The following is a 27,225-nucleotide window of genomic DNA, read 5'->3' as shown; positions in this document are numbered from 1 at the left end:
CTTCTTTCACTTAACACAGTGTTTCAGGGTTCATCCATGTTGTAGCACGGATCAGCACTCCATTCCTTTTTATAGCTGAATAATACTCCATTGTATGGATAGATCATATTTTGTTTATCCTTTCATCTATTGATAGACACTTGGGTTGTTGCCACCTTTCGGTTATCATGAATGGTACTGCTATGAAGATTCATGGAAAGTATTTGTTTGAACACAAGTTTTCACTTCTCTCGGGTATATACCTAGGAGTGAAATTGCTGGGTCATTAGATAATTCTATATTTAACTTTATGAGGAACCGCCAAAATGTTTTTCCCAGGTTGTACCATTTTATCTCATTGGAATTATTCTAACAGCCTATTCTTAACAGAGTATGACTGCTCAAGACATGAGTAAAATTATGCCCCTGCTGACCTCAACCTTCAGTGGGTCCCTTCTCACTCAGAGCAAAGACCTCACAATGGCTTTTAAGACCCTACACAACTTGGCTTCTGGATCCCTCTCAGACTTCTTCTACCACATTCTCAGTCACTCAATATTGACCTCCTCACTGTTTTTTTTTTAAAGACTATATTTTTTATTTTTTGGCTGTGCTGCATGTGGGATTTTAGTTCCCCAACCAGAGATCGAACCCGTGTCCCCTGCAGCGGAAGTGCCAAGTCTTCACCACTGGACCACCAGGGGAGTCCCCTCACTGTTCTTTAAATGCATCAGGCATGCTCCCAACCTCAGGGCCTTTGCACTCACTGTTTCCTTTTCCTGGCATGCTCTACCCCTGGACCACAAGGCTGGTTCCTTCACTTACTTCAGGTCTCTGCTCTAAGCCAGCTTCGCTGAGACACTTCTTTGACCATCCTGTCCCCTTTACTCTGCTTTATTTTCTCCACAGCACTTATCACCACCTGACATTTATTTATTTGCATTTTATTGTTTGTCTCCCTTTCACTAGAGCATGGGCTTTTTCTGCCTGTTCACTGAGGTACCTACTCTCAGCACATAGTGTCTGGAATATAAAAAAGTGCCTGGAACATAGCAGGTGTTTAGTAAACAGTTGATGAATGAATGAATGCACTGAACTCCATTTACAGATTAAGAAAGCGAAGCTCACAGAAGATGTATGGCTTATGGACAGTCCCAAGCTGGTAAGAGGAAGCCTTGAGAGATTATTTTTTTTCCATACGCTTTGGGATTCTAACCCAAGTCTCTCTGATTGCAAACCCCCAAGTTCTTAATAGGACTCTTTAGTGGACTTTATGTCTGGGCCTCCTAATAACCCAAAATGTTAGTCTTTTAGCAATAATCAATCTATAGGTGGGAAAACTCACACCCAGAGAGGGAGGGGGTCCCCACAGCCAGTTGGTGGCAGTGTCAGGACTAGCTATTATGCTTCAGGGCAGGATTTCTGGCATTAGCCTCTGGCACACAGTGGACATTCAATTCAATAGATGCATGATGACAGGTATTCAGAGTGGATTTATAGTAAAGCTCACATAAGCTTCAGGGCCCCTGATTTGCATAGGCCCTTCCATGGCCCTAGCAAGGTGTTCCTATGGGCTGATGTTTTTGTAAAATTCGCAAAAGGAAGGTATTTAAAATGCAGCTGGTTAAGACCACTGGTTTTTCCCAGTTCTATGTCCCCCTGTTGCATTTCTCTCTACCACGGGTGGGGCTGGAGTCACCTTGGTTACTGGATCTAGGTGAGGGGAAGGTAAGTCGAGGATACATTTAGGTTGGGTTCCATGGGATGTTTTGATGTGGTTCATAGACACTTTCAGCTGTACTTAAATTACCTAACTAGTTGTCCTGGTTTCTGGAATGGCTTCCAGAATAATCTTATTGTCCAAGGTGCTAACTCACTAGTTACAAGGCCAGTCTGTTGTGGTATGAATGGTCCTCTAGTGGTCTACTCCAGAAGCACCTGCATAATGAAAAGGAGTCAAGAATTAAAAGGACTGAGCTAGAAGCTAGTCTGTGGAAACATTTTCCAAAACATGTAGCTTACATGAGTTAAACTTTATGAAAGTTTTCACAAATTTCCAAAAAACTTAGATGACATCACCAATACTGACTTGTGAAGCTGAACTTTTTTTTTTTTGCGGTACGCGGGCCTCTCACTGTTGTGGCCTCTCCCGTTGCAGAGCACAGGCTCCGGACGCGCAGGCTCAGCGGCCATGGCTCACGGGCCCAGCCGCTCCGCGGCATGTGGGATCTTCCCAGACCGGGGCACGAACCCATGTCCCCTGCATCGGCAGGCGGACTCTCAACCACTGCGCCACCAGGGAAGCCCTGAACTTTTTCTAAATGATAATGACTAAAAAAAGTTCCATCAAGTATGCTAGAGGAAAGATAATTTACTTTTCTCTTCTCTCTGCAGATCAGGATATTATGAAATAAGTATAAGCAGCCAAAAAAGTAGGAAACATACCACAGAGGTGTGTCAGGTAGTAAGTTAATAAAAACATTGCCTTATCTTTGGGGATTTTGCAATGTTTGTGGTATTTGTCAGCTCTTTTAAATATGTACCATTTAAAAGTAACAATAACAATATTAAAAGTACAATAACAATTATTTCATATTCTAAGTAAATTTTCATGTTCATACCCAGTTTTGTGTTAGTGATTTTGTATTCCTTTTCTTAAAGAACGCTCCCCTCCCCTACTCCCCCATCAAATTCTATAAGCTGTATCGTCCCTATTGATGACTCATAAGCCAAAATAGGGGTAGTTTTCAAGCTGTGTGATCCCGGGCCAGTGGCTGTACCTCTCTGAGCCTGTTTCCTTAGTGGCAAAATGGGGATCATAATAGCCCCTACATTGCATGGTTACTGCTAACTATTAATAAGCCAAGGCCTGCAAACTGCTAAGTGCAGGCTTGGAACGCACTGAACGATGACAAATCTCAACCAGTCTTTAGGAACGTTTCCGCAGCTTCTATACCCGCGGCCAAGACATTCCTCTGCGCAGGCGCGTCGGACACTCTCCTCCAGCCTGCCCCTCCGCGTGGGCGTGGCCTGCTCGGCCGCAGGGGGTTATGGGCGGAGTCAAAGAGCTACTTCTGGGATTTCCTCCCCTCTCAGAGGAACAACCTTCTTTGTATGACTGGCAGTAGTAACCGGCCAGTAGTGATTGGAGAAAAGACTGACGACCGGACCCATTTCGCAACCTCTCTTCTGAGTTGGCCAATTGCAAGAGTTGGAGGGCGGGTTCTTCGCTGGGGCGGGCTATAGTGACGGGCGTCTGTTTTGACTAATGGGAACTTGGCTGCGAGTATGCCAATACCAATCAGAAGCGAGAAGGCCGGATCCTGGGGCGGGGCTGGAGCTTCGGCAGTTGAACGGCTCGCGAGGAGGGGTGTCCGTGGAGAAGGTGAGAGGCGGCGAGAGTAAATGGTGCGCGGGCCGTGGTAGCGATCCTGGGGGGAGGGGATGCTCTTGGGGGGAGAGTGGGCTGGGCAGGCAGCAGAACTGGCAGTGTGAGAATCCGGAGGGGTTGCCCTTTAACAGGGATAGAGTTGTGAGGCAGAGGGCAGTATGTGAGGCGGGGGGTGTTTTCTGTTTCGCAGGAGGCTCTTTAAAGGGGGAAGCGTGTAAAGTAGGAGACAGGAGATGGTAAAATATAGAAATGTCCTTGTAAGATAGCCTTGCGATTTAATGGGAGGTTTTAAGGCAGAGGGTTATTATAAAGCATTGTGGAGTGGTGGAAGTCCCTGCCATCAGTTAAACCTTTGATTTGGGTGGAGGGCAGGTGAAGAACAATATTGAGTGAGAACTCCAAGGATGAGGGTGTGCTTTGACGAGGTGTGAAAGCTTATGATACACGTAGCGTTTACTGAGGGCATACTGTGTGCCAGGCACCTACCAAGTGTTTTATGTGAATTAACTCTTAAACTTCTTAACCCTACCGGTGGCTAAGAGTGTGGGCTCTGGCGTTGTGTTGCCTGAGTGTGAATGCTGGCTTTGCCACTGGCCCTGCCACTAAGTGAGTTGTTTAACCCTCTGTGCCTCAGCTTCATCATCAGTAGAATGACCTCGTCTCTTCTTAGTCTGTACCATTCACCTTGTGGCCTCACCCAGTCTCTTGGCTTCATATGCTCTTTATGTAATGATATTTCCAAGTGTCTATCTCCAGTCGGGATATCTACTCTGAACTCAAGACTCATATGTCCAATGGCTGGCTCTTCTCTACAGACTTTAAAAACTTGTCCCAAACTAAATTTGGCGTTTTCCCCCTTCAACCTCCAAACCCAGTTGATGGCATTCCCATCCTTCCAGGTACTCAGGACAGAAATCTTGGAGTTGTCGTTCACTCCTCCCTGTTCTTTCACCCACGTACTGTCTGTCAATCAGCAAATCTCACAGGGCTACCTTCAAAACACATCCAGAATCCAACCGTGTCTCATCACCTTCCTTGCTCTGGCCTAAGCCATCACCTGTCCTTACCTGATCTTTTGCAGTGGGCGCCTCACTGGGTCCCCTGCCTCTGCCCTTGACCCCACGGTCAAGTTAATACAAAAGTCAGATCATGTTGCTCCCCTGTTCAAACCCTCCCATGGCTCCCATCTCACGCAGTCAAAGCCTTTGCCAAGCCTATAAGGCCCCACCTGATCCAGCTCCCCCTCCTCCCTGCTCTCAGATCCCACCAATCCCACTTGCTCACTCTGCTTCAGCCACCCTGGCCCCCTTGCTGTCCCTCAAACATAGCAAATACATCCCCACTTGGGGAATGTACTTGCTGTCCCCTCTGTCTGCATTGAGTTCCCCCAGATGCCTTTGTGGCATCTCCTTCAAGTCTCTGTTCAAATGTCAACTCCACAGACAGGCCCTCGCTGACCACCCAAACTAAAATAGCTCCTGCCACTGGCCCTTCACCACCTGGCTTTACTTCTCTTCATAAGTTTTACCACTACCTGACATATGTTAGTGTTTGTTTATATCCACTGGGCTTCTTAGACGCCCCTCACTAGAGCGTTGGCTCCAAGTGGATCTAGAACTCAGCACCTAGTGCTTAAAAGGTGTTAGTTGTACTGTTCCACCATTACCACCACTTCGTGGGGGGTCTCCCTGTGATAAAGGGCAGGGTTGTTGAGCTGGGAGGGTGTTGGGGTCTAGATGGGATCATAAACTGGGCAGATTGTGGTGGCCAAGGGCACAAGATCTCAGCTCTAGTTCATGCTGGGGGAGCTTGTAGGAAATGCAGATTCCTGGGCCCACCTCCAGAAATTCTGCTTCTGTAGGTTTTGGACCAGGCCCAGGATGATGCATTGTCATCAAGCTCCCGTGTTGATGCTGAAGGTCTGCGGCCCTCACTTTGAAAGACAGGTCGGTTCAGAGCTTGGGCTGGAACTCTCATCATTCAACTCCTCTTCTGTGGCTGGCCCAGTGCTAGGCCATGTTGGGGACTCTGCAGTGATCGAGGCAGCCCTTTACCCAGCCTGGGAGTCAGGGAGGGCTTCCTGCAGGAGGAGACATTGGGGCTGAGACCTGGAGGATGACAAGGAGTGAGCTGAGAGGAGAAGACCTTGCTTGTATCTCCAGTACCTTGAACCCCGCCTCCTGGCATCGATCATTAATTCACAAGCAGCCCCCGATCTGTGCCAGGCCCAGGGTGCTGAAGATACAAGAATGATCAACATGGCTGTGCCCTCATGAGCTTCTGGTCTGGCAACTAGTCATCAGCTAGTTGCACAGATGGTAACAGCTGACCAAGTGCCAGGCACTGCTTGAAGCACCTTGTATGTATTGACTAATTCAATCCCCACAATAATCCTATGTGAGGTGGGAACTCTTATTATCCCCGCTTTACTGATGGAGAGAGGCCCAGAGAGGGTAAATGCCTTGCCGGGGGTCACATTGTGGGTTAGGATCTGAACCCAGGAGTCCCCAGCCTGCAGCGTGTACCGTGCTTAAGGTGTGAGGCCACATTTGGATTTGTGCTGGAAGGGAACGGAGCAGAGAGTTATGGCAGGAAAAGGAGGGTAGTCAGGGAAAGGCAGCTGATTAAGGAGTGGGGGGATGAATGTGCCAGTCCCTCACTGCAGGGTTCGAGGCAAGATGCTTCATCCTCTGTGAAATGGGGGATGGTTACAATACCTACCAGAGAGCAGAATTAAGGGTGAGTCACTGGTTGGTAGGTGTGCATAGTCCTTATCTAAGGCAGAAAGCATTTGAGGGACAGTGGGGGAGGGTGTCTGTTATCCCAGGGGGCGGTGATGGGCACTATGGGGGTCTGGATTTTGGGGTGTCCTAAAGGGCTTTGGGGTCCATACATTCCAGGGGGATAATGTGGAAGGTTTTGATCTGGAGTGCAGGGCTAAGGGGAAGGGGCTTCCATCCAGCCCCAATTCACCCACATGGTGGGGGGCGGGGCAGTGAGCTGGGGGCTCGGAAGAGTCACTGAGGCCAGGCCACGTGTATGAAGGTGAGGTGGGGGGTACGCTGTATTGGAGACTCCAGCTAGGTCATGGCTGGCGGGAATATTTGGTGTGGGGCGTGGTGGTGGCAGATGGGGGGAAAACAACCATCGGGTAGGGGCTGCCAGGGGCGGTGATTTACCCATGTCTGGTGTGGGACATGGTGATGTGGACTTGTTTTGGGGGAGCCCAGCGTGGAGGACTGTCAACTCCGGTCCTGGGGTGAGGACTGTGAAATCTGAAATATGCGGGGAGCATAATTCGGGAGGAGGAGCCAGGGGCGGTGATGTCACACTGGAAATGGAGAGGGGGTCACCTTAGTGAAAGATGAGAGGGCTGGGGGTTGGAAAACTGAGTGTGTGTGCACGCGCGTGTGCACTGAAGCCATGATGTCATAAGGCCGGAGAAGTGGTGTCAGGTGTGTGGACCAGAGTGGGGCGCTGGGGAGTCCACCCGGAGTGCACTAGGTGGAAGTGCCGACGTCGCGGGTTGGTAGGGGCGGGGCCTCAAAGGCACTGCACCCCGGCTGGGTTGCGGAGGTCACTAAGCTGAGGCGAAGAGGAGCTGGGAGAGACGTGCGACTGGAACAAAACCAGCGACCAGGATGGGCCACTGGTCGGCGGTCACAGACCGCTGGTTGGAGTCACAGAGCAAGGATGGAGGATGCAGGTAGAAGGACAGTGTCGGCAGTGGGGGCAGGGTGGGGCATGAAGGAGGGAAGGAGTGACTCGGTGCCTGGAGGATCCCAGAACTGGGAGGGGAGGGGGGGTTCAAGGAGGGCTCTCCGAAGGGAAGAGAAGTGGAAAATGGGGGTGGTGGTGCGGGGAGTGTACATAGAATTTGAGAGGGAACAGAATCCAGATGAAATATCAGGGTTACAGAATACAGGCTGAAAATGGGGTGTGTGTGGAGTAGAACCTTGGGCAAATATGCAGACAGAATCCAGGCGGAATAGTGTGTGTGTTGGGGGGGACAGGACAAAATTCAAATAGAATATGGGGGGAACCCCAGTAGAACACGGGGGACTGGGAGAAGGGGAGTGGCCAGAATCTCGAGGCCATCTAGGGAATGAGTGATGGGGAGCTGGGGTCAGGAGGGGAGAATCGAGCTGGCTGGAGAGTGTGGGATTTATTCTGTCTAGAAGAGAGGACGGAGGGAGGAGGGGAGCGGGCGCAGTTTGTGCAGGTGAGGAGGCAGGTAGGTGTAAGGGGAGAGTTGAATTCGGGCAGAATATTCAGGGGCTTACTATCTGGAGACTGAGGTGTTGGCTGTGTCATCAGGGCAGTGGGATGCAGAAAGGCCCTGTTATCTAGTGAAGGGCTATGAATGGGGGGCTTATGTAGGGGAGTGGGGAAGGAGGAGGGCAGGGCCGGGTTGGCAGCGGGGATGAGGTGGGGCGGGTCCCCTTCTTCCTCTGCCTCCTCGGGAGAGTTGGGTACCAAGAGTGGGGTGTTGAATGGGGCGGTTAGGCTGCGTGGCTCGTCAAGTGTTCCGCTGCTGTCTTTGGCGCCGTGGTAACCGGGACAGCGCAACCGCTGATTGGCTTGCGGGGTCTGAGGGGCGGAGTGGGTGGGCGGGGTTTAGGACACCCGGTAGGGCGGGGCCAGCGCTGCCTGGCACCCGCACTGGGGGCCAGGGGATGAGGGATATGTTGAAATGTGTAGCTGTTTGTTTGCCCGTAGATCAGGAATTATTAACCTCCCCCCTCCCTTCTGAAACCCCAGAGAATGAAAGTACAGTAATGAGAGTGTGGGTGGGAAAAGGTTCTCCAGATTTCATCAGTCCGTCCAAAGCACCAGAGACCCCCTCCCCCAGATAAAGTTAAGAGCTTGGGTCTAGAGGCAGAGACGTGCCTCTCAGGATGGCTGGGGCTCTGGCGATTGTCTTTGGGCATTTGAGAAAGGGGATCTGTGGATGAGCCTGGGGGTGTAGTATTCTGGGAGACTCTGAAATTACTTGCAAAGGTTATGGATCTATTCATTTATCTGGGGAGGGTTCAGAGATCTCATTAGATTCTCAAAAGCTCAAGGACTCTAAAAAGATTAAAAATCACTGACCTAGAGGGACTTCCCTGGCAGTCCAGGGGTCAAGACTCGGTGCTTCTGCTGCAGGGGGTGCGGGTTCGATCCCTGGTCGGGGAACTAGGATCCTGCATGCCGTGCAGTGGCACGGTCAAAAAAAAAAAAAAATCACTGACCTAGAGATTCAGGGCTCAAAATATTAAATTTTCCAACATCAGAGTTTAGGAAGGACTAAATTGGGGAAAGTGTGAGGACTAAAGGAGACAGTGGGGAGAGAAGGAGGTCAGGCACTGGAGGAGTCCCCATGATCTGGGTTGGGGGCATCCCTGGGTGGCTCTGTCTTTGCAGCACCTGCGGTACTCTGCACAGGGCTCTTTTTCTCACAGAGCCACAGTTTCCCCATCTGTACACTGGGAAGGGAATGGGCTGGCCTTGTCTCTCTAGTCCCTTTCAAGCTCAGAAACAACAACAAAGTAATAATAAGAAGAATAGCGATGACTGGGAGTGGGGATGAAATAGATGAAGGGGATTAAGAGGTACAAACCTCCAGCTATAAAATAAGCCACATAATATGATCAATAATATTGGAATAACTTTGTATGGGGATAGATGGTTACTAGGTCTGTCTTGGTGATCATTTCATAATGTATGCAGATGTCAAGTCACCATGTAGTACACCTGAAACTAACATAATGTTGTCCATCAACTATATTTCAATAAAAAAAATGATGATGCTGCTGATATGTATTGAGTGCTTGCTTGGGTCAGGCATGGTTCAATTTCACCGAGGATTTTAACATGATTAATTCCTTTAATCCTTACACCAATCTAAGGAGATGAACGCTGTTATCCTTCTATGGGCTTACAAAGGCCTGCAGGAACATCATCTGGCCCGTTACCTCTCTGATCTCCTCACTTTCCCCCTCTCCTTCCCTCACGCTGACCTCCTTGGTGTTTTCAGAACAAACTAGGTACATCCTGCCTTGAATCTTTGCCTGGCTGTTCCCTCTACCTGGATCCTAATCCCCAGATAGTCACCTGTCTTCCCCCCCCTCCCTCCTTCCAGGCCTCTGCTCAGCAGGGAGGGGGTGCCCCTTCCCTGACCACCTTAGCTAAAAGAGCAACCCCTACTTGCTAGTATCCCCTTTCCCCACCAGTTGACATTTTTATGCCTCAAACTGTTGCCACCCTCTTGAGGGTAGGGAAGAATCTGGTTTCTCATCATATCCCCAGCACCCAGGATGGCACATGCTTTAAAGATAAGGAATCTGGCTCCAAGAGAGGTTAAGTTACTTGCCCATCTAAGTGCACATAGCTGAACTTGGACACGAACCCAAGCAGCCTGGGGCTCCCATTCTGAACCACTCCCTAGAATTCATGCTGAGGGTGGAGGCCTACCCTCTCCTCCAGCTCCTCGTAGAACTCACCGTGAGTAGTAGTCCTGTTGGCTGAGAGAAAGTATTTATGCTTACAGCAGACTAATGAAGGAGTTCAATTATTTATTCAATGTAAATGATTTGAGTTTATCATGGATAATCTGTTATCCATGCACTGGCTGTTCTCTCGACTTGGACCACTTTCCTTAGGGATAGCCACTTGGCTTGTTCCCTGACCTTCCTCAGTTCTCTGCCCAAATGTCACCTCCCCAGGGAGACCTGCCCTTGACCCTCTATTTAAAATCTCTGCCCAGCCTGATCTCAATACTCTGTCTCCATTTACAGCTTGACTTTTCACCACAAATGTTTAAATAAATGAATAAATAATAAATATATAATGAGTATAAGGATTAATAAATTAATAATCAATAGTATTAATTTGATCCTCTTATTGGAAATCATATATTCTGTTAACCAGCGTGTACTGGGCATAGTAATGTGCAGGACACAGTTCCAAGTGCTTTTACGTGTATTGTCCAATTCTCATGACAGCTCTATGAGGTAGGTGCCATTACCGTACCCATTTTCCAGATGAGGAAATTGAGGCACAGAGAGGCAAAGGCTCTTTCCTAAGGTGGTACATGGTGGAACCAGGATTCTGGCCTTCCAGCTCCTGAGTCTGGGCTCTCAGCCCCTCTGGGTTTCTGTCTCATTCCCCTCTCCAGCGACACTGGCCATGGACCAGCCAGCTGGCCTGCAGGTGGACTACGTCTTCCGGGGTGTGGAGCATGCCGTGCGGGTGCTGGTGTCTGGGCAGGTGCTAGAGCTGGAGGTGGAGGACCGGATGACGGCTGACCAGTGGCGGGCCGAGTTCGATGCCAGCTGTGAGTGTGCCTGCCTGGGTGGGCTCACTTGTCCTTCCCTGGGATCAGCTTCTCCCAGAAGATGAGGCCAGTCAGGATCCTGTCCACCTGCCTCTTCTACCTGACTAGAAGCTCTCTAAGCTGGGGAGGGGGTGTAGGGCTCATCTCTTGGGCCAGAGGCACTGGTGTTGGGGAAAGGTGGAAAGCTTGGGTGCATTGCCCTTTGGCTGGGCAAGTGGTCAGACCTCAGGAAGGACTTTTCTCCCTACCTAGTCATCGAAGATTTGACTCACAAGACAGGGAACTTCAAACAGTTCAACATCTTCTGTAACATGCTGGAGTCGGCCCTCACCCAGGTAGGGGCCAGGGTTGGGGGCTGGGGGAGCTGTCTGTTCCCTGGGTCTCTGGGAGGGTAGATGCCCACCTGATGTATGCAAGACCCTCTACCTTCTCTTTCATTGAAGGAACAGGGCTATTGTTTTCTTTTCTTCTTTCCAAAATGTAAATGCCTTATTCTGATTGTAATTCTAATGATAGTGATTATCATGGAGACAATTCAAGTCACAGAGAAATGTAAAGAAGAAAGTAAAAACCACTCCATTCCCAATACTCACTCCTAGTAATATTTTGTTAATATATATATATTTTTGGCCGCACTGCATGGCATGTGGGATCTTAGTTCCCCAACTAGGGATCAAACCCACACCCCCTGCATTGGAAGGCAGAGTCTTAACCACTGGACCCCTGGGGAAGTCCCTTTTATTAATATTTTGATGGAAGTCACTCCAGCCATTTCTGCATTTCTGTATTCACTTGTGAACGTGTGTGTATTTGCAGATCTATAATTTTATATAGTTGATATATTTCCCAAGGTATTCTGCAGCCTTTTAAAAGATTCAACAATAATTCATAAAAATTTAGTCATGTCAGTGGATATAGATAATCATTCATTTCATTTACTGAGCATCTGTTGTGTGCCAGGCACTGGAATACAGCACTAAACAAAAGAGATGAAATTCCTACCCTCACCAACCTGACAGCCTAGTGGGAGAGACAGACAATTGAAAAAAATATATAATGTCAAATAGTTAAAAATATTAATAGGAAAATAGAAGCAGGTTGGAGCTTAGAGTGACATAGATGCTATTTAGACATCATTTAAAAACTGTGAACTACATTATTTCTCTGATTACAGGTAAAATATGCACTCATAAAATTGTGATGATATTAAAGTAATGTGTGACTTAGAAAGTAAGAGTCTAAATTCTGTTTCTATCCCCCACCTCAGGCTGTTAACATTTTGGTATCTATAGGCAGTATAGCATAATGGCCCAGATCATGGACTCTGAAATCAATAATCACTACCACTTACTACTTGGGAGCCGTGGGCCAGTTACTCCATGTCTTAGTTTCCTTATCTGTAATGTGGGGATGATAGTAGTCCGCATTTCATAATGTTAGGAAAATTAAATGAATTACATGTAAAAAGCTTAGAATAGTGCCTGGCTCATAATAAGTGCTATAGAGGTATTGTCTATTTTTATTATGATTACAACTTTTGAGTTTATCATCCTTGTTAGTGGTTGCTTAGTATTCCAGTGTACCCATGCATCATGATTTATTTAATCCAGTGGTTCTCAAGCTTTTTGGTCCCAGCGTGGATGGACCTAGAGAGTGTCATACAGAGTGAAGTAAGTCAGAAAGAGAAAAGCAAATATCGTATAATAAGGCATATATGTGGAATCTAGAAAAATGGTATAGATGTTCTTATTTGCAAAGCAGAAATAGAGACACAGACGTAGAGAACAAATGTATGGATACCAAGAGGGAAAGGGGTGGGGTAGGAGGAATTGAGAGACTGGGATTGGCACATACACATTATTGATACTATGTATAAAATAGACAACTGATGGGGACATACTGTATAGCACAGGGACCTCTACCTAATGCACTGTGGTAAGCTAAATGGGAGGGAAGTCCGAAAGGAAGGGGATATCCGTATGTATATGGCTGATTCATTTTGTTGTTCAGTGGAGGCTAACACAACATTGTAAAGCAACCAAACTCCAGTAAAAATTAATTAAAAAAAAAAAACTTTTTGGTCTCAGGACCGCTTTATACTCTTAAAAATTACTGAGGACACCAAAGAGCTTTTGTTCATGCAGGTTTTATCTATCAATATTTGTTTGCCATATTGTAAATTAAAACTGAGAAAAATATAAAGATATTTACAAATTCATTTAAAAATAACAGTAACGGGCTTCCCTGGTGGCGCAGTGGTTGAGAGTCCGCCTGCCGATGCAGGGTACACGGGTTCGTGCCCCGGTCGGGGAAGATCCCACATGCCGTGGAGCGGCTGGCCCGTGAGCCATGGCCACTGAGCCTGCACGTCCGGAGCCTGTGCTCCGCAACGGGAGAGGCCACAACAGTGATAAATAATAAACAAACAAACAAATAAATAAATAACAGTAACAAACCTGTTACTCACCTAAATAACCTTTTTATGAAAAATATTTTCAAAACCAAAATTATTTAGTAAGAAATATAGTGGGTTTTTTTTTAACATTTTTTGCAAATCTCTTTAATGTCTGGCTTAATAGAAAACTGCTAGATTCTCATGTGCTTCTGCAGTCTGTTGTGATACGTCCTGATTGACGTACATGCAGAAAAATCTGCCTCAGGAAGATATATAGCTGAAAAAGGGAGTCCTTTAATAGCTTTTTCAGATAATTGTGCATATCCTCTTTTGCCAGCACATTAAAACTGGACGTGTGGTAGTTTCTTAAAGGTTTATCGCAGTGTGGAATCTGAGCCATACCAGTGAACTTTACCTATTCTGTGACATTAAAATCTATTGGTGTATCTTTACTTTGCAGGGATCTTTTACCCATTTTCTAACATCATGCATTTGTAGCATCATTTGTAACATGCATTGGTCATTTGGAAAATATTGGTTCACGGAGTTGTGCAAATCTTCCAAATGTTGACACATTTCATTATACAATATCAGGAAGTCATATTTGTTAATATCCTCACTGATCTGTCCAGGAAAGCCTTTCAACACTGAGAAGCTATCAAGCACACAGAGGCAGATACAAGTTTTCCAAAATTCTAATTTTCACTTTAAAGTTTGAATTTTATTGTTGGCAACAAATACTGTTAGCTGTATTTTTTGAAGTGACAGGCTTGCTTTGTTCATTTTTGAGAAAATGCTTGCCAAACATTGAAGACTGAATAACCGTAGTTTTTGTCTGTCAGTACCCTTTCAAGTAAAAATAGTGTTCCATGAAAAAGTGGCTAACTTAGCTCAAAATTCAATCACACAAGTGCTTTTCCTAGAACATGTCATACCTTGATATGCAGCCGAATGTGTACTTAACATTTTGTCACACACAGTAGTAAAAATCTGTGCACTCAAGGGTCAAGAGTCAAAAAAATTAATAATTTGGGGCTTCCTGGCGGTCCAGTGGTTAAGACTCCACACTTCCACTGCAGGGGGTGCGGGTTCGATCCCTGGTCGGGGAACTAAGATCCTGCAAGCTGCGCAATGCGGCCCCCCCAAAATTAATAATTTTTACAGGTTTATCAAGGACATTCCTAGGTTTCATTTTCTGTGTTTTTATCTAGTTATTTACTTATTTGTGTGTTTCTCCCTCCTTTCCATCCCCCTGCGGAGACTGCGTGGCAGTGGAATATACAACGGTTACTAGTGCATTTGATGCCCCTGGCTTGCTTTCTGCTAATGGGCACCAGCAGTTTTGCCCACCATGACTTTTGCACCATCTGTGCAAATGTCAACACAGCAAAAAAGACAGATGACATCTTAGTAGTATTATGCAAGGTGTTTTGACCCCATGGACTCCCCTGAAAGGGCCTTGGGGACCCGCAGGGGTCTGTGGACAGTACTTGGAAGCCACAGCACTAAGCTGTCTCCTATGGCTGAGCATTTAGGTTCTTTTCAGTTTCTCCCTCTGATGATGTCCTGTGGCAGCCCCTCATGGGGCAGGGCCATCTTGATCACCAGCCTCAGTGTGGAAAAGCCCAGCTAGCCCAAAGAATGAATGGGGCAAGGCCCAGGTGTGTGGGTTGTGTGCTCTGGGTATGGCCACATTGGGTCTTTTGGCAGCTCCTCCCATTCTCTCCAACAGAGCAGTGAGTCGGTTACCCTTGACCTGCTGACCTACACAGATCTGGAGTCCCTGCGGAACCGAAAGATGGGGGGCTGCCCAGGCCCCTTGGCCTGGAGATCGGCCCAGCTCAACTCCAAGCGCTACCTGATCCTCATTTACTCTGTGGAGTTTGACAGGTGGGTACAAGTATACCCACCAGGCTGGTAGCTGGTGGTCAGGTGGGAGAGGACATGGATAGAACTTAGGAACCCCTGGTACCCAGGGCTAGGTGGGGATGTTGCTTAAGCCTAGCCTTTGGAATCTTCATTGTTGAGGGTTGTATCATTTAGTATTGTGTTTGGCTACAAGTATCAAGACAACCATTATCAGTACCTTAAACAATAGTTTATCACATAACGAGATGTCTAGGTAGATGGCTGCTACTCAACAGTTTTGTTAGGGACTCAGGCTCCTTCTGTTTTTGTTTATGTTCTTCCTCATCCTTAATGTGTTGGCTTTTTGACTGCATCCTTATCTCTTCATGGTCACAAAATGGCTGCTGGTTCTCCAGGCGTTGCATCTATATCAAAGCAGGAGGAAATGGAACAGGGCTGTGCTTGTTAATTGTATCAGCTGTTTTTATCAGGAAACCAAAAGTGTTCCCAGAAGACTCCCAACCAATTTCCTGTAGTATTTGGCCAGAAATGGTCACATGTCCTTTCTTGTGTGGATTCTTGGCCTCTGAGATGCCACGGTTCTAATCCTCCTTCTCAGGATTCACTACCCGCTGCCCCTCCCGTACCAGGGCAAACCAGACCCTGTGGTCCTGCGGGGCATCATTCGCTCACTAAAGGAGGAGCTGAGCCGCCTTCGAGGGCTGGATGGCCAGGACACTCGGGACAGCCGGGAAACTGAGATCTGGCATCTGCGGGAGCAGTAAGTCTGGGGGTGGGGGTGGGCGGTTGGGGCTGGGGGGGACACATCCCATCATGCACTGCGGGACCCAGTGCTTAGCACTGTTGGAAGGACAGCCATCCCTCATTCCCCAAATACTTATTCTGAGCCCCTCCTCTGTGCCCACCATGTGTTAATGGTGCCGGGGACACAGCAATGACCGAGATAATTCTGGCCCTGTCCCCTCCTGGGGCTCCCAGTCCAGTGTGGGAGACAGATCTGCCTGCAGACAGTGAAGATTCACCGTGGATGGGGCTGAGGGAGTCCAGAGGGAGACCTGACCCTGCCTGGGAAGGGAGGGGTGTTCCAGGCAAAGGGAACAGCATGTGCAAAGACAGGGTGCAAGGCAGGGCTCTATTCAGTTGAATGCACCTTCACCAAGCGCCTCTCTTGGGCTGGCCCCTTCCCTGCCCATGGTGTAGTGCCAGTGCAGGGGGCAGAGAGACATTGATCACATACCCACCTGAGTATATTGCAAATGGAGATGGGGTTAGGCAGGAAAAGGGAGCCTGTGTTAGGGGAGGCTGTGACAGGAACCTGATGGGCATGTTTACCGAGTGCCTGCTGTGTGCTGAGGGCTGTGGAGGGGCTGACTGGGACTTGGTCTCCATCTGGTGGGGGCCCCACTCATTGGGGAGAGCTAATACTATTTTTAGTAGTAGTAATAATAATAATACCAGTAGCTATTGTTTATCGAGCATTTAATTGTGCGCCAGGGACTCTGTTCAGTGCTGTATGATTTAACTGATTTAATCCTCCCAAAGTAGGCACTACTGTCGTCCCCATTGTATAGAGGAGGAAACAGGCCCAGAGAGGTTAGAGAATTTGCCCCAGGTTACACAGTGAAGTAGTAGGGCCTGGCTAGACCTTGAATCCAGGCAGTCAGCCCAAGCCACCTTTGGTTCCTCAGCCACTGTGCACTGCTGGCAGCTGCTAGCCCGGGACTGAGCGCTCAGTGCTGCCTGGGAGGACCAGACCTCTCCCCTCCCAGAGAAGTGCAAGCTCGTGGGGCTTGGAGAACCTTGCGAGTCTTCCAGGTGCGTGTGCATGTGCTTCCCAGGATGGCCACAAGGTGGCGTCATCTGCCCTGAGATCCACAACTGGACAGTTGGTTCTTACCTTTCTCTTCCCAGCTTGGAGTTAGGGAGTTTGGGAAGACTCCAAGATTCATTCACTCAGTCATCCAACATTTACTGAGTTCCTGCGGTGTGCCAGGCACACTGCCTGGCCCTACCGATGTTTACTGAGCCATCAGTGCCAGACAGAGTCTAAGCGCTCTTTATAGATTCCTACAACCTTATCAGTAGGTGTTATTATTATCATCCCGCTTCACAGAGATGTGAAGTGAAACTGCCCCAGGTCACACAGCTTGTAAGAAGTGGAATAGAATTGGATGCCATCAGCCAGGCCACAGAGCCCGAGTTCCTACACAGTGACCAGAGAGCTGGAGTGAGGATGCAGACAGAAGACAGATTAATCACACTGATCAACGTCAGCTCCACCATGATTGGTGCTGGGAAGGAAACGTACGGAGAGCCAGGAGAGGAGAGAATAGAGGGACATGACAGCCTGGCTGGGAGGGCAGGCAGGCTTCCCCGGGGGGGATGTGATGTTTGGAGGATGAGTGGAGTGGTTCCTGCCAGGAGGGAATTGCGTTTGCAAAGAGCACCATGGGAGAGGGAGGTGGGAGGAGAGGAGGGGAGGGGCGAAGTCAGCTGGAAGGGACCGAATGGGGAAGCTCCTTGGAGAGTGCGGGGGAGCCACAGATTTAAAAAAATGTTTTATTGGGAAAAATGCCAAGCACGCACAGTAGACAGTAGTATAATGCACGTGTACTTGTGCCCCAGCTTCAACGGACTTCAGGGAAGTCCCTGGATTTTGTTGATTTTATCTCCATGGTTCACGTAGTCCCCTGTTCTGTTTATTTCCCGCGAAGTGGTTGTTAAACCTATAGGCTAATCCGATTCAGGTTTCTGGGACAGTGCCTTTCTCTGTGGGGCTGTGTATTTGCTACTGTCAGGTGGTGTTGGGACTGAGGGGTTTGGATGTTGAGAGCTGGATCCCTGTCCTATAAAGTTCCTATCAGCTCAGCATCTCTTGATGGCTTTCATTTGCATTTCTCTAATTACCGATCAAAAAATGGTGCGTGCCCACCCCAGTGGAGGAGTGAGGATTATGGGACCGTGCCCTTCACCCCGCCCCAGCATTCGCTTTCTACCTCCTCCTCCCAGGGTGTCGCGCTTGGCGGCTGAGAAGCGCGAGCTGGAGGCCCAGCTGGGCAGATCGCGCGAGGAGGCGCTGGCCGGGCGGGCGGCGCGCCAGGAGGTCGAGGCGCTGCGCGGGCTCGTGCGCGGCCTGGAGCTGGAGCTGCGGCAGGAGCGCGGCCTCGGGCACCGCGGGTCCGGCCGCCGAAGCCAGGATTGCCGCCGCCTGGCCAAGGAGGTGAGGGGGCCGGGCGGCCGGCTGGGCGCCGGCGGGTCCCGGACTTTGGCTTCAGTCGGGACCTCTACGCCCCTCTTCCCTCCCGGCAGCTAGAGGAGGTGAAGGCGTCGGAGCGGAGCCTGCGTGCCCGGCTGAAGACGCTGAACACCGAGCTGGCCATGTACAAGAGGGGGTGAGGGGCGCGGCCCGGGGTGGATGGGGCCTTGGAGCTGTGGACCCCGCCTGCAGGTGGGCTCCGGGCGTGGTTGGGCGGGGCCTGAGTGACGGGGCGGGGCCCAGGTAGGGTGGAGAGGGCGGGTAGAGCCTGAGAGTGGGCGGGAACGGAGGGATGGGTGGGGCCTAATGGACCGCATGGGGCATAGGGAAGGACGCACACAGTAGTTGAAAACGATGGGCGGGGTCTGTAGAGAGATGGGCAGGCCTGAGGCGGCATTCAGGAGGCTGAACCTGGAGATAGGGACCGAAAAGGGGCGGGGTCTGAGGTCTAGTTGAGCGAAAGGGTGTGGCTAAGCAGGTGGGTATCCGAGTGATGTTTGCCGGCATGTATTGGGGTGGGTGTTGAAAAATTGGGAAGGGTTTCCAGGGAGCTGTGGGAGACCTCTGGGAGAAGGGCCTGGTGAAAGGATGTGTTAGGATGTAGGGAAGTGACAGATGGGTTTTGGGGGGGCGTGGTTTGTGGGGCTCCGATAGGGGTGGACCCTGGGAGAAGGTATCTGTGAGGATCGTGTAAGTACGTGAATGTTTAGGAGTTGATGGGGGATGGGCCTGGCGTTTTGGAGCGGTGCAGTCCGGGAAGAGGCTTGGAATAGGAGTTGTCGTCGCGGGTGGGAAACTGACAGTGGGCTCTGTGCTCCCAGGAGACGGACTACACCGGTGGTGCCGCCCTCGGCCCGGGAAGATCGGGCTTCGACGTCTCGGGAGCGCTCCACGTCGCGTGGCCGTGGCGCTGCCCACTCCTCATCCCGGGAGAGCGACCGCGGGGGCCGGGGTCAAGGCCGCCCCGCCCGCCCCTCGCCCTCGCCCACAGGTCTGTGACGACCCTGCTCTGCCCGTGGGAGGAGGTGGATGGGACTAGAACTGTGGAGGCGTGATCCTATGGCTCCAGCCTCCTCTTCTCTCCACACCCCACCCCGACCCGGTCCTAGGTGGTCGCGTGCCCCGTTTCGACCCAACAGCCTTTGTGAAAGCCAAGGAGAAGAAGCAGAGAGCGATCAAGATGAAGTTAGCGCCCATTTTCTCCTCCCCTGCCCATATCCCTGCCCCTTTACCTGACCCCCTGACCATCCATCCCCAACTCCCATCTCCATCACCTGTCATCTGCGCCACCTCTCCCCTTCCCCTGCTCTTGCTTCCCGCCTGACCTCCATCCCCTCTCCTGATCGCCTCCCCCATCCCCCCCGCCCTGCTTATTTGTCTCTCCCACCCCTACCTGGTCTGTGTCTCCGCATGATTTTTCTCTATTTAGGTGTGACCCACGGGGCGCAGCGACGCCCTTTCCCGAATTAGTTGGGTGCACAGGTGGGCGTCTCCTTTCTCGTTCTCCAGGCAGCAGCAGCAGCAGCAGCGAAACCGATTGGGCAGCGGAGGAAGCGGGGACGGTCCATCCACCTCCTGGTCTCGCCAGACTCGGCCCCCCGCAGCCGTGACCGGTCGAGGAGACGCGGCTAACCGCTCCCGAAACCGCAGCTCCTCGGGTAACTTGGGCTGGAGCGCGCGGGACTGGCAGACGGGCTGGGCGGGGCTGTGGCCAGTGCAAGAGGCTCACACTCTCCTTCTCCCTCTAGTGGACAGTTTCCGCAGCCGCTACTCGTCCGCCAGCTCCTGCAGCGAGTTCGAGGGTTTCTCTGAATCCCTCCCTAGAGGGTAAAACTTGGGCTGGGGGAAAGGACCGCCTCCAAACGGGTGTCTGGGGAAACAGTCTTTTGCGGGGAACTTGGGTGATGGAGGGTGGCGCCTTGAAACCAAGGAAGAGGGCGAGGTGGGAGGTGCCACAGACCCCTCCCATTGGTCCTTGATTACTCCGTCCTCTCAGCGTTCGTCGCCGGGGGAAGCCGCCCAGCCCCACCACCTGGAGTGAGTCCAATACGGTGAGTGTCTTTCCTCAGGCTTTGGAGGAGGCAGGGGCAGCGTTAAACCGCCGGAAGCTCGCTGGCCCTTTCTCCCGTGATTCCATTCTAGGGGATCAGGTTGTAAAGGCGGCTCCGCAGTGCCTCTGGAGGCAGTGTTTTTTTTTTTTTTTTTTTTTTTTTTTTTTTTTTTTTTTAGCGGTACGCGCGGGCCTCTCACTGTTGTGGCCTCTCCCGTTGCGGAGCACAGGCTCCGGACACGCAGGCTCAGCGGCCATGGCTCACGGGCCCAGCCGCTCCGCGGCATGTGGGATCTTCCCGGACCGGGGCACGAACCCGCGTCCCCTGCATCGGCAGGCGGACTCCCAACCACTGCGCCACCAGGAAAGCCCTGGAGGCAGTGTTTTGAGACCTTTGGATTGGAGAGGAGGATGGGGCTGAGGTGGGGGCAGGAGACTCTGGTTAGGAGCACCGGCTCTGGTCTCAAATTGCCAGCTCTTGAAACCTGCCTCCCCTTCCTAGAACCTGTGTGACTCAAGGTAGCTACTTAGCTTCTGTAGCTCAGTTTCTTTATCAGTTAAGTGGGGATGGTAATGGCATTCACGTCTGAGGGTTCTGGTGAAGGTACAAGGAGCTTATTTTGCATATAAGTGCTCAGTAGGTGTCAACCCTTAATTTTTATGAGGTCCTTTGGTTCAGAATTGCCGGTGGGATTTGGGGGGCAGGCATAGAGAGTGCCTGACCCCCTTTCCTGCCACCCCCAGCAACAGAAGCCTAGCCCCCTGGAACGCGGCCACCATCAGAGACGCCTGGCGGATTCGGGGCGCTGGGTCCCCAACAAAGGTGAGCCTGGGACTCCACATCTCCCCCTCACCTGCCCCAGAGCCCGCTGGGATGCTACTGAGGGCAGGATATGGGACCCCTCACGGACCCCCACAGCCATGCCTGGTCTCACAGAGTACAGCTCGGACCACCAGGCAGCTGACATGGCCGAAATCGACGCCCGCCTGAAGGCCTTGCAGGAATACATGAACAAACTGGACATGCACTCGTGACCTCGGAGAGAGACTACTGCCCCTCCAATGGATTCGGATGGATTCGGCGTGAGGGGCGGGGCTGGTGTGTCCTGGCCCCGCCCAGGCCCCTGCTCCTCCTGGTGCTCTTGGGGTCTCAGGTGTGTGAGGCCCCAATACTATGTCTCCCGCAGACATTGCATTCTGGGAGGGAGGGATGGTAAGTGTGTTTTGTAAATAAACATATGTGCCCTTGGGATCCCTCAGCTTATGACTGAAGGGTCGGGGTGGAGTGAGGAGGAATGAAGATTGGGTGGGGAGGGGGTGTAACTGGGACCCGTGTGTATTTCTGGCCATGCCTATGACTGGGCGGCAGATTGGAGTACAGGCTCAGAAAAAACTCCTGCACTCTCTAAAGCAATGTGAGGGGTGGACCTGAGGGGTGGGAGTGAGCAGCTTGTCCCCAGAGGAGTTCAAGCAGAGATGCTGCCCAGGATGTCTTTGGCAGTGTGGTAGAGAGGGGGTGTCTTTCCGCATGGCTCACTGCCCGGGAGGTGAGGACCCCTGAGCTTCTGGTGGTGACATCTCAGCTGACTTGGTGCTATTCCTGTGCTGTGGCCTGAGGCCTCTGGGTTCTGAGCTGTGATTTGGCTTCCAAGCTGGGATCTCTGGGGTCTTGGTTCAGGGTTGGGGCCTCTGGGTTCTGAGCAAGATCAGAGTTATGGGAGGTTGGGGGGGGTGACTGGGATCTTTTTGGGGAGAGAGAGGGTGGGGAGGGGGATGGCGGGACACGGAAATACAGTTTGAGGTTCGCCTTTATTGGGGGAGGGGGAGGCAGTGGGGTTTCTGATGGGGTGGGGGTGGGGGTGTGAGAAGACAGACAGGGCCTCACACGCGGTGGTAGTGCGACCATTGCTGGATGATTTCGTAGAGCTGGTCATGTCTTCTACACATCCCGGTGTCCTTTGACCTCGTAGCTAGGAGTCAAGAATCCCTGAGCCACGCCGCAAGCCAGCAGACTCTGGGCTGCCCTGATGGTGCGGGACAGGGGCACTCGATCTGTGGGAGGTAGAGGCAGGAGTCAGGCTGGGGCTTCTTCGAAGGGCAGAGGGAGTGTGCGTAGTGCTTCTGATTTTGTACTCTGAGCTGGCCGGTAGGGCCCAGAACCCAGCCTGCTGCCACCAAGCAGTGACTTAACCTCTGTGTGCCTCAGTTTCCTCATCTGTGAAAGGGGAGAATGACAGCACCTGCCCACAGGGCTGTGGGATAATCAAGAGTCATTTTATGTACAGAGTAAGCCCTCAGCAAGTGTCAGCTGTCAAGATTACTGCTTATTTGCCCTCATCTGCCCCCAGACCTCCCCAGCCAAGCCACAGCAATAGCTGCCATTTATCAAGCACTTCTTAGGTGCCATGGACTGGTCTAAGAACTTTTATAGGGATGAACTAATCTTCACTGAAACCATGTGGTTGAAAATGGTCTTTATCCAAAAGAGGAAACAAGGCTCAGAGAAGCAGAGTCACTTGCCCGAGGTCACAGAGCTTCTAGGTGGCAGAGCCTCCCAGCAACTACTCACCACGCGGTGCCATCCCCCAGGCTCCATGTCAGCCCCCTAGCTGATGGCTGGACAGTCACTTACCCATGTAGTTACCCATGAAGGAGATGCCGAGGGATATGGGGTTCTAGGTGGGACCTGAGTGGGCGCCCAAGGTGTTCCAGCCCCGGCCCTCATACTGGAGCCTGTCTTCTCCCATCAGGAAGCTGTGGGGGTGGGAGGGTGGTCTGGATGAGTGACGGAGGACTTCCCCGGGGTGGGGGGGAGGACTCCCTCCCTGTCCTCTGCTCACCCCGCCCCTGTCCCTGTCACTCACACACAATTTCCCCAACACCCTCCTCCTATCCTCTAATCTTCCACAATAAGAACAATGACCATGGCCATTGCCATTTGTCAAGCACAGCTCTACATGCGCCTTTTTGCATCCTCAACCCCGTGAGGAGTCAGGATTTTCACCCAGGTCTCTGTGACTCCCACCCACATGGTCTGGCTCTCTCCTGCCTCCCTGGAGGATTGGCTGAGCTCTTGATTTGCTGATTACTCACATGCAGTCCTCGGAGGCAGGCACTGTTGTCATCCCCACTTTAAGCTGAGGAAGCAGACTTAGATTATTTACCCAAGGTCACGTCCTGGACACTAATGCTTCTCAGAACTCCCCACTGAGAAGCTCTTCTGCCCTCTCCCCAGCCTGCTTCCTGCTTCCTCTTCCCTGCTGGGGTACACTTGAGCGACACGATCAGGGACTCGAGGGTTGGCGCTGCAACCAGACACAAACCCTGGAGCCCCAGCATCTGCCTCTTTGAGGTTTCCAATCCTGGCAGCAGATCTGTCAGGTTCAGTCATTCAACACGTCCTGCTTGAGCGAGTTTGATTTGGCACACTGGAATTAACCAGAAGATTGGCGTTTTGGAGATGCGATATCTGTCACCTCAGTCCTCTGGCTCACAAGGTCACCAAGGATGCACAGAATGTGGGAACTCTAATACTGGGTCCTGAATCTGCCACTTGGGAAGCCAGACTCTCAGAATCTGGATTGAAGGGACTAGAAATACCATAGTGATATTGACCCCCAGGACTGGGCCGGTTATGGTCCTTCCACAGCCCCAGCATCTGGCACAAGCAGTTGGTACTCTCTGTATATTAGCTAAATGGATGCATCTAATTTAAACTTCAAACCCCACCACCTGGTGGGTGGTCAGGAGCCCCATTTTACAGGTGAAGAAACTGAAGCTCCGAACAAGATGCGACAAGGAAGGGGGATTCCAAACATTTGGATCAGACTCTGAATCCTAAACTCTGAGAAACAGACTTCAGTTTGCTTTTCTATAAAGTGATTTGGACCAGAGGCTGTGGAGCCAAGCTCTGCTCTTCATTCCTTCAGGGAAACGCTTAGAATTGGAGTGCCTGACTCTTGGGGAAAAAAAATCGAAGTTGGAGCCTTTGAATTGTAAAATCTTGAGCCAGAAGAGCTGGGGACACCCTTGAAGGCTTCCAGATTTTTCCAAGTGAGGTCCTCAGGTTTTCTGGCTTCACCCCAGCCCTACTGAAGCAGTCTCTAAGCGTGGAGCCTGGGAACCTGCATTTCCAGTAAGGTGATTCTGGTGTTTACCGAGGCTTGAGAACCAGTAGAGTCTCTTGCTACAGAAGCCCGTGTGCAGGACCGCAGCCTATTACCCTGGAAAGGGAGCTGGTGGGCATGGGCCTCAGAGGCAGATCTAACCAATCCCTGCCCCTGTTGCTGCCCTCACCCTCCTACAGTCTGTTCTCACTGCCGCCAGAGGGAGCTGCTCATATCCAAGCAGGCTCACATCCCTCGCATGGCTCCTGTCTTAGAGTAGAACGGAGGTCCTCCCCATGGCCCACGAGACCCTGTGCCATCTGACCCCTGCCAACTCCTTCCTCACTTCATATCACTCTTGCCGGCTACCTCCAGCCACCCTGACCTTTGTCCCTCAGGAATGACCCACTCACTCAGCCTCCTGGCCTCTACCTCTGCTGTACCCCCAGCTTATACGTTCTTCTCTCGGCTCCCATATGCTGGAGCCGCGTCAGTCACTCTGTTCCTTTTCTCCATCGCTTCTCTCACCATCTGAATTCATCTTGTTGACTTCGCTTGTTTCTTACCTGTTGCTGCCTGCTGGTCTTTAAATCCCTTTGGGCTAGATTCACACTGTTCATGGCTGTGCCCCCATCCCAGCATATGGCGCACAGCCTGGCACATAGTAATAGGCGCCAACAGTCCATGGATTTGGGGGCTCCCACTGCACCACCACCAGGCGGTGTCCTAAGTGGTATTGGCTGGCTTAGTGATGGAGTGGGCCACGACCCCCCTGACTTTGCAGAGGAGGAAGGTGAAACTGAAGCTGAAAGAGGGTGAATGCCTGCTCCAGGGCTCAGCCAGCAATAAATGGAGCTGGGACGGCAGCCCGGCCTGGTGCTTAACGAGGCACTGGACTTTACCAAGGGAATCCAGTGCACAGGACATCTTCCTGTGTATTGGCAAAGTCTGTCCGTTCCTCTGGGGGCAGAGCTTGGACTGCAGCCGCTTCCCCTCCTCCTAGCATCCTTGCGCTGCCTGCACACGCCCAGCCCTAAGCGGCGACCCTGGGGACAAACGAAGATGCTGCGCGGTTGAGTAAGGTGCCCGGGGTGTGGGCCAGGCGGCTCTAGAACGGGGCCCCTGCGGTCTCCTGGGCCCGCGCTCCTCCCTCTGCTCCAGTCCCGTCTCCAGCTTTTGCCTCTCCTCCTCACTCACTCGTAGCCCACGTCGCACCAGCCCAGCGTCCGCACGTGGTAGTGCTGCACGTTCTGGACCTGCTTCAGGCAAGAGGCCGGGGTGTCCCAGGCGCTGCCCGCTGCGTGCGACACCACCGCGTAGCGCACGGGGCCCGTCTTAGGCGCTGGTTGCGCTCGGACGCCAGGGCCTTCCACTCTCTGCGGGGCACGATGGGGATGCAGCTTACCGAGGCTTCTTGAGCCTCTCCGAGGCTGAGGACGGCCGAGGAGGGCCCAGGCGAGCAGCGCGCAGCGGCGGGTCATGGCAGGCAGGGCGCGCGGAGATGGCTAGCAACCCAGGCTGGCTCTGCGCCTTTATCTGCCTGGGGGACAGGGAAGGCCTTGCATCACACCCCGCGGGACTTCCCAGTGGGAACCCAGACTCCGCTTCCTTCTCTGGCAGGGCCCCAACAGGATGCGGTGTGGTCCGGTCCGGAGGGGGGAGACTGTGATAAAGCCAAGGGGCCCCTCACCCAGCCGAGAGTGTGGGGTGGGGAGAGGCACACAGGCCCTTGGGCACTTCTCCCCGTGGTTTCTGGAAGACCCAGGGTCTGGATCTCTGCCTTGTTTTGTCTCTCCTCTCAGTGGAGCATTGGACAACTCACCGGGACTTAACATGGGAGGCAGGCGGCCAGGCCTCTTCTCCCATCCTCCTGCAAGGAACTGAAGAAACAAAGGGGCCCATTTTAAAAACGTTTCTCCTGGACCTAAGCCCGATGTCATTTAACCCTTGCAGCAAACTGAAGAGGTGACTAATGGGAAGCCCATTTCACAGTTGAGTAAACTGAGGCCAGAAGAGGGCTAATCACCTTGCTGTCACATGGGAGATAGTAGAGCCTAGCGGTCCAGAGCCCTCATTCAGAGCCAGGCTGCCTGAGTTTGAATTCTGGTGACATTCCAGTGTGTGAGCTTGGGCAAGTGACAACCTTTCTGGGTTTCAGTTTCCCCCACTTGCAAAATGGGACTGATACTATAACATACCTAACTCATGGGTCGACCCCTTAGAAGATGTCTGACTCATAGTGCCACATAAGCATCACTGGGGTGGGGGTGGGGCTTCCCTGGTGGCGCAGTGGTTGAGAATCCGCCTGCCAATGTGGGGGACATGGGTTCGAGCTCTGGTCCGGGAAGATCCCGCATGCCGTGGAGCAACTAAGCCCGTGTGCCACAACTACTGAGCCTGAGCTCTAGAGCCTGCGAGCCACAACTACTGAGCCTGAGTGCCACAACTACTGAAGCCCATGCGCCTAGAGCCCATGCTCCGTAACAAGAGAAGCGACCGCAGTGAGAAGCCCACACACAGCAATGAAGAGTAGCCCCCGCTCTCCACAACTAAAGTCCGCGCACAGCAACAAAGAAAGACTCAACGCAGCCAAAAATAAAATAAGTAAATTAAAAAAAAATAAAAAACACTGGGACTTGACCTCAAATCTACCCTTGGTAGTAAGCTGACAGTTCCATTCTTTTTTTAAAAAATAAATTTATTTATTTTTGGCTGCGTTGGGTCGTCCTAACTGTGTGGGGGCTTTCTCAAGTTGCGGTGAGCAGGAGCTACTCTTTGTTGAGGTGAGAGGGCTTCTCATTGCAGTGGCTTCTCTTTGTTGTGGAGCACAGGCTCTAGGCACGCAGGCTCAGTATTTGTGG

General features: G+C 51.6%; 2 protein-coding genes across 3 annotated transcripts; one reads left to right on the top strand and one right to left on the bottom strand.

The window, feature by feature from the left end:
- The first annotated feature begins 3,317 nt into the window (after positions 1–3,317).
- Positions 3,318–21,510, top strand: CCDC61 (coiled-coil domain containing 61). Of its 2 annotated transcripts, none has more exons than XM_060084204.1 (14): positions 3,318–3,364; positions 10,530–10,688; positions 10,941–11,023; positions 14,816–14,973; positions 15,551–15,712; positions 17,962–18,172; positions 18,262–18,344; positions 19,030–19,199; positions 19,318–19,393; positions 19,718–19,866; positions 19,957–20,035; positions 20,205–20,259; positions 21,009–21,081; positions 21,196–21,510. In XM_060084204.1, the coding sequence occupies exons 2-14, from the start codon at positions 10,541–10,543 to the stop codon at positions 21,291–21,293; spliced, it is 1,545 nt and encodes a 514-aa protein (XP_059940187.1). In that variant the 5' UTR covers positions 3,318–3,364; positions 10,530–10,540; the 3' UTR covers positions 21,294–21,510. The 2 variants fall into 2 exon arrangements, with proteins under 2 accessions (XP_059940187.1, XP_059940186.1); XM_060084203.1 differs by having other exon boundaries at positions 21,003–21,081.
- Positions 21,511–22,139: 629 nt separating this feature from the next.
- PGLYRP1 (peptidoglycan recognition protein 1) lies at positions 22,140–25,845 on the bottom strand. Its single transcript, XM_060085174.1, is given in 6 exon segments — positions 22,140–22,191; positions 22,193–22,310; positions 22,891–23,012; positions 25,562–25,692; positions 25,695–25,805; positions 25,807–25,845. Coding segments are annotated over 6 exon segments (573 nt in total).
- Positions 25,846–27,225: the final 1,380 nt, after the last annotated feature.

Source organism: Mesoplodon densirostris, chromosome 19, assembly GCF_025265405.1.
Source record: "Mesoplodon densirostris isolate mMesDen1 chromosome 19, mMesDen1 primary haplotype, whole genome shotgun sequence".
Taxonomy (NCBI): domain Eukaryota; kingdom Metazoa; phylum Chordata; class Mammalia; order Artiodactyla; family Ziphiidae; genus Mesoplodon; species Mesoplodon densirostris.
The sequence above is the reverse complement of the archived record's forward strand: the minus strand, read 5'-3'. Positions and strand labels throughout refer to the sequence as shown.